This window comes from Punica granatum, chromosome 1 (genome assembly GCF_007655135.1).
Source record: "Punica granatum isolate Tunisia-2019 chromosome 1, ASM765513v2, whole genome shotgun sequence".
Classification (NCBI taxonomy): Eukaryota; Viridiplantae; Streptophyta; class Magnoliopsida; order Myrtales; family Lythraceae; genus Punica; species Punica granatum.
In genome coordinates, this window is record NC_045127.1 from 15,056,813 (window position 1) to 15,063,958 (window position 7,146).

The 7,146-nt window shown below is 31.7% G+C and overlaps 1 protein-coding gene across 1 annotated transcript; it reads left to right on the top strand.

Annotated features, from left to right (window-relative positions):
• The first annotated feature begins 1,779 nt into the window (after positions 1 to 1,779).
• LOC116201138 lies at positions 1,780 to 2,537 on the top strand. The gene is made up of 2 exons (XM_031532266.1): positions 1,780 to 2,169; positions 2,248 to 2,537. The coding sequence occupies exons 1-2, from the start codon at positions 1,836 to 1,838 to the stop codon at positions 2,313 to 2,315; spliced, it is 402 nt and encodes a 133-aa protein (XP_031388126.1). The 5' UTR covers positions 1,780 to 1,835; the 3' UTR covers positions 2,316 to 2,537.
• The last annotated feature ends 4,609 nt before the right edge of the window (positions 2,538 to 7,146 follow it).

Below are 7,146 nucleotides of genomic sequence, written 5' to 3' on the forward strand. Positions count from 1 at the left end.
CCGAGAAAAAATCACGAGAGTATAAAATATTTTTGAAATAATGAAAATTGTAGAAACACGTGATACTTTTATATGTAATATAGATTTTCAGTAGACGTATGCGTGATAATAGCAAGGAATACAACTTCAAGTAGAATTTGGAGAATGGTGCTGTGTCTTGGACGGTAGACATTAGATGAGGAACTACCAAATTACTAATAATTCATTTGATAATGGAGTTTAACTTCATTACAATTCCTTCATTTTTTTTTCAACAACAACGTGATTATTATTATTTTGTCTTTTTCTCATATTTAATAATAAATTTTCTTACATATTCTTTCCTAATCATTATTACAATTAATTTTTTAATAATAAATTTTCCACTTCACTCCATTTTTCTATCAATTTAATAACATAAATATTACTTTTTTTTAATATTTTTCTTTTATTTAATAATAAATTCTCACAGATAATTTGTCATAACTATTATTACAATCTCACTTAAATATATACATTAATATTTAGAAGGAAATAGAGTTAAACTCTACTCCATTAACAAATGACACGGGTTTATTTGTTTTTAAAATAATAATTTTATTCAATTCAACTCAACTCGACCCTATTCCTTTTCAAATTTAACAACATAATCATTATTATTTTATCTTTTTCTACTATTTAATAATAATTTTTTACTCATATTTTTTCAAACCATTTTTTTAGTAATAATTTTCTCATATACTTTTTACAATTAATTTTTTAATAATAAATTTTCCATCTACTTTCACATCTATATATACATATATATATATACTCTCATGCATATATTTATCAACATTTGTAATCATTGCACAAAATCAAGTTGAGTTTGATCACTTATTCAACTTGAAAACCAATAGCAAGCTAAATTTCCGAGAAAGAGAAAATACCTAATGTGATTCATGAGGATTTATAATGTGATTCATAAGGATTTATCTCATTACATATTTATCTTTGATCACAAAGAAAGTTTGCGAGTTGAGAAATAAAAGAAAGAAAATAAAGAGTTATGAAAAATCCCAAAAAAGGCGAATATGAAACAGATAATATACACACGTTTACATTGCACGTCTTTTCAATATTTTTCTTTTTAGAATAGGACCTTGAAATATGCTTGTAATGGATACGTGCGTATATTATTTGTTTCAGGTTGACTTCTTATTCGGCTTCTCATAAAATACTTAAGAATGCATCTGTTTCAAATATTAAGAAAGATAATTAACGTTCCCTTCTGCTAAAGATAATTATGTGAAATCCTCTTGGAATCTAACTTCAGATGCAATTATCTCTTCTTCTTCTTCTTTTATTTATTTATTTTTTTCCTTCTTGAAAACTGTATGTACATGATAAGATATGACAAGATGAACCGCTTGGCACTTTGAATTACTTTCACGGGTTAAAGAAACTGGATCGCAATTGCAATTTTCATATGTTTAAACAACTTCAACAGGAACTATTTCTCTTGCATCAAACACAATAGAAAATTCCATTTTTACCTTTTTAGTGTGTCAAGAGTTTGAACTGAATTAACTGGAATACATTTTTTAAATACCAATGCACACCGCAAAAAATAAAAAGAAAAAATTCATGGAGTTGCTATTTTTGTTGACGAACACACAAATCATGTACATGTGATTAATTTTCTTTTAGTCGCAAAGCCTATTTGCCCCTCAACTCTTTTTTGGACATATTTGTCCCCTCAATTGTCTTGCATTAAGTTATGTGCTTCCTACAGTTACGGTTTCTGTCCAAATGGATAAAAGTGCCGAACTTTGAAAGAAAAAGAAAAAGGCAGTAGATAGAGATCTCACCCACCCATGAGGTTGCCAGCAACCACTGAGGCCGCCGACAACCTCGTGGAAGTGTTGCCAACAGCAACCATAACCCTCAAAACTCCCCTGTCAACAGTGTTAGAACAAGAGAGAGTGCACCAACCCGTCCCAAGACGTCACCAACCAATGGTCGTGATTACCTCGTGGCCCATGGCGAAACCACCACTCCCTTTTACCCCGAGTGAGGAGGAAAATGAATGCTGTAGAGATATGGGGGTGAGAGGTTTGTTCCCGGTCATCATCTACTCCCGTGAGGTTGTTCCAGCAGTCTCAATGGTCACCGACAACCTCGTGGAGGTGGAGGTGGATGGCGAATGGCGTAGACCTTCCACCCCTAGCTTATTCTTCTCTCTCCCTCCCTTTCTCTCTTTCACCCTCTCTTCCTCTCTCTCGACAGGGTGCTTCAGGGGGGCAGGGGTCACCGCCACCACTAGCCACCCCCATAAGGACACCGACGACCACTAAAGCTGTGGACGACCTCGTCGGGTGAGCGGCATCCCCCTACCACTAGATCTCTCTTTGTTGCTGTTTTTTTTTTTTTGATATTTTAAAATTGTATTTTGTGTGTCACTTGCATAGCGTTGAAATTTTTTTGTCATCTGGATGAAGGTGTAACGGTGAGGTACAATTTCCTCTCATGATAATTGAGGAGGTAAATATTTCTAAAAGAATAATTCGGAGGATAAACGGATTCCACAACCAAAGTTTAGGGGCCTAAAAGATATTTTTCCCTTTTATATATTGATCATGACATCGTCTTACCAATCTGCCAAAAGGAAATAACAAATCATTTTATCATCCGATGGGTATTATATTTTAGGATCAAGGTTTCCACTGAAATTGTGCTGCAATATTATTGCGCCTAGATCTCTATACTTTCATAAAAGAAATTTTTTAATAAAGAGATTGTTGAAATTGTCTTTTCTTCTATTTTAATTTTTGCATCTCCTAGCTCCTCTTTTTTTTTTTTGAGTAAACTCTTAATATTTTTGGTTATTCTAATTCTAATTTCTACTAGTGAAGTTTCTATGGAGTTACTTTTATTCAATTTCATCAGTGGTATTATATATACTCTTTATTCAGATATCTATTTTCTTATATTGGAATCATAGACTTTTTTGTAATTGAAAAAATTGTGAGTTTTGAACCATCAATGTTCTCAAGTTCCTTTCGCCAATCTCAATTTTTACTCTACTTTCCGTTTTCATAATTGTTCCATAGTTTTATACATTTGTCTCAGTTTTACTAAAAATTGATGAAACTATTATCTTCATCAATCTAAATATTACATAGTTGGGTAATATACAAATGACCTTTGCATACCCATTTATTCTTTTCAACATATCTATCTATAGAAAATTGAAGACCGAAAAGTTCTTCGTGAGCAAACAATTTGCTTTGTCTGGTAATATTTTCATCATTCCTTTTTTTTTTTTCCCTGTCCAGTGTGGGGAAGTTTTATAAAGTCAATTAGCATTGCCCAAGGGTTCATCATACATCAAAAAATATTTCCAGATATATATCATTCGACGGTGCAATCCACATGTATATGCACTTTTCACCCAATAATTTGACATTGATGCATGCTTTCTTATCGGTGTCCATCTGATAATGCAGTCTTCCTAAATAATTGGGCTTTCAAAAGAGAATCTCATCTCATCTGGGGGATTCTGTAGTGTGCCAATTATGATTTTGGTGTTCGTATTCGTATATTGTGGGTAGCAACACTTCATGATACACTTTGTCCCAAGAGGCTACCAGCAACCTCGTTGGGACGGTGGTACGAGGTCGCTGGTGGCAGCCGGTAAACAGGATCCCACTGTCCCAAAAATTTAAAGACAAGATTCAATGTTAGAAAGAAAAAAAAAGATGAAAAATGAAAACGAGGTCAAGTTTGATGATTCAATTAAACATTTATACATTAAACATTTATACGTTACGTGCAAGTATGAATGGTTTCATCAACCTATTTTGTAATGGAAATTAAATTAACTAGGTCCGAACCCCGTGCATTGCTGCGGGTCGGAAGATGTCGTTCGACCAATGACTAGGGATGCTATTTTCTTATCCATCTTTGAAAATTCGATTGTATCTTAAAAATATGTAAACTTTATGCCAATTTTAGGCAATTATGAATTAAATGATTTTCTGAATTTTATTAATCCAAAAAGGTCATTTTATTAATCTTAAAAGGTCGGGCAGGTGCTCGTACAGCGCTGCTAAAAATTCTAATTCCGGTTGTCGTGAATCATGGTAAAGAATACTCCTATTAGACAACCTGCACGCTTGAGTGGCTTACTTAAAATTAGTCCCATAATACGAAGACTTGGTGAGTTCTGAGAGTTCTCGAAATTAAAAAAGTAATGGTAGGAAACGTGACACAATATAATGGACACAAATATAGTCTCAAAGAGCGGATATAGATATGAGAGAAAATAATTTCAACAAATTTTATGGAATATAACAAAAAATGAAAATGATGCAGATGAAAAAATATCGCATATGCCCAATCTGTATATTTAGCATCTTTGACACAAAAATTCTTCTGATTATTCCAGTGAAAATTGAGAGAATAAAATACTTTTTTTGTCTGAAACAATTGGTCCATAAAGATAGGGTTTCACTTAGAATCAGTTACGGTTGCATTGTTTAGATAAGGATGGATTATAAACATAAAAAAAAAAAAGAATTCTGATTGTTCTGGTGAAAATTGAGAAAAGAAAATATTTTTTCTCAAAACAATTGTTCCATAAAGATAAGGTCATTTAGAGCAGCGAGAAAACCGGGTTAAGCTCTACCTGGTCCGGATCGGGATGGATTTTAAAATGTGAACAAAGATGAGAATTTTATATTAAAAAATGTGAAAATGTAAAAGAGAATGAGGATTTTAGTTACTGTAGCAAAAATGGAAAAGAAAATTTTTTTTCTCAGAATTACTTGTCCGGTAACGGGCCATTTCGATTGATGGGGGCATTGAATTATTGTTACTTTATCCGGATTGGCAGGGTTTCTAAAATATGGAGAAGAATGGGATTTAAAAATGGAAAATGTAAAAAAAATAAAAAGTAATTTAAAAAAATGATAGAAAAGATGGAGGTGCGACTTGGAAACTTTTCCAAGACGCCCCCTCCTTCAAACAGACGGCTTTTACTATATTAAAAAAAAAATGATAGGGTTTTGTCCCACGCAATGCTGCGGGTGAGAAAACTTTTTCATGAATTTTTTCTGTCATAATAGTTTGTGTTACGGATGGCAATGGTGTTGGCAAAAGATTATTTCTGCAGATAATCGCACCACTTTTTGCACCGTATAACCGTATCAAATGGTTATGGTGCCGATATGATTTTTAATTTCAAGAATATCGGCAGTGCAGTACAGATGTGGTTTTGATAAAAATTACGGATAAAACTGCACCGCAATCTTTATGTTTCTATATATATAGCTTAGACTAATATTTCAACTCATTTTCCAAGCCCAATCTGAATCTGACTTGATTTCTTCATTAATTTAATAAAAACTAATAAAATGATAGAGATAGAATACTAAAATTTCTTAATCAATTTTTAATTTTTATATTATTTATTTCTTTAATTGATATATTTTTCTTGATTTTTTTATTTAATTTTAATTTTGCGGTGCAGTGCAGTACGAATAACCGTATTTTTTTGGTGGTGCAGATATGATTTTCAATTTTCAGAACTTCGGCTTATGTGGTGCGGATATAGTGTGCGGTTTTAGATTGCGGTTGCAATTCTCAAGATATCCGCACCATAACCGCACCGCTGCCATCCCTAGTTTGTGTAATAACTAATATATTGTATATTGAAACCAATGATAAAGATATTTATGTTTAAAAATTATGAACAATCAATTGGTAGTAAATAATTCACATTTCTCAAAAGATTGTACTAATAAATATTTCATATGGTATCATGATCGCAATATAATAGACCTTATTTTGTCCGCTAATTTAGGTCCACTAATTTGAGAAATCAAATAATATTGTGAAAAATTAATTATCTTTCGTTAATTTTCATGTACACCTATGTGAACCATGGGCTTGTATCTTGGAAGGGATAACGCCTACCGTCCAAGCAGTGTAAAATAGAGTGCGATTCTCACCAGACTATTTGGGACTCGCCTAATATGGTATCTAAGATAATATCTTATCTTTTGGTTCTTAAAAAATAATTATCTGCTGCAACCGAAAAAACGACAAAAGTAATTATCTGCTACAAAAATATAACGAATGAGCCCGCTAACTTAATTAACAATTATGCTTCATTAGATCGTCCATTCTACTAGTTTAAGCTAGTAACATCAATGTTGAAAGAAAAAGAAATTTCGCTATCATAAGAGAAGGACTAGAAGAAGCTTTGGAATTTAGTTGTTAACCGATAGAAATAGATCCCCTCAGTTGGAGGTTGTTCCATTAGGTCTCCAACACTTTGTAAGACTGTTACTATTTGATTTGAAGCTTTGATGCCTAAATAAGTAGCAACTGCACGTACAAAATCTTTTACGAATGTAATATTTTGGTACAAAAGCTAAAAATCGTAACAATCAAGTTCAATTTTTTTTAAAATTATAGCAGTGTTATATAAACAGTCAATGTAAGGTTAACAACGCTAACAATTGTTGATATAGCTTCTTACATGGCTATTGACATGTCATATTTAAGGATGTAAATCTTACGTGGCAGTCCAAGTGATATTTTTAAATTTTAAAAATATAAAAATGAAATTTAAAATATATATTATAAAATCAAAATCAAGATAAAAAATTTTTAAAGGTAAAATAAACTTTGTAAATAATAAAAAAAAATTAAACAAATTTAAACAAATTACAGATTAAAATAAAAATAAAATACATAAAAAAGAAAATAAAGATAAAATTAAAATCATTTTACAAATTAAAATGACCCTAAAATGATATAAAAATGAAATTTAAAAGAGAGAGAAGAGAAGAGGGCGACGACCCCTTGATAGGCTTTGATCTTGCTCCCCCCACTTAGGCTGAGGTCGCCGATGGCCAGGCCATCGACGACCTCATTTAGGAGGGTAGTGGCCAGCGGGAGTGACCTCACCTTTCTTCAACCACTCAGTTTTCTGTCTTTATCTTTTTCTTGAATTTTACTTTTAAAATTTATTCTAGGCTTATGTTAATTTTAAGAAATTTTTATCTATACTCTCTTTATTTATTTTATTTCTAATCTCTAAGTTTTATTTTTTATTTATTTGAAATATTTTTGTTCTACATAATTTATTTTAATTTTAAATATTTTTTATTTTATTTT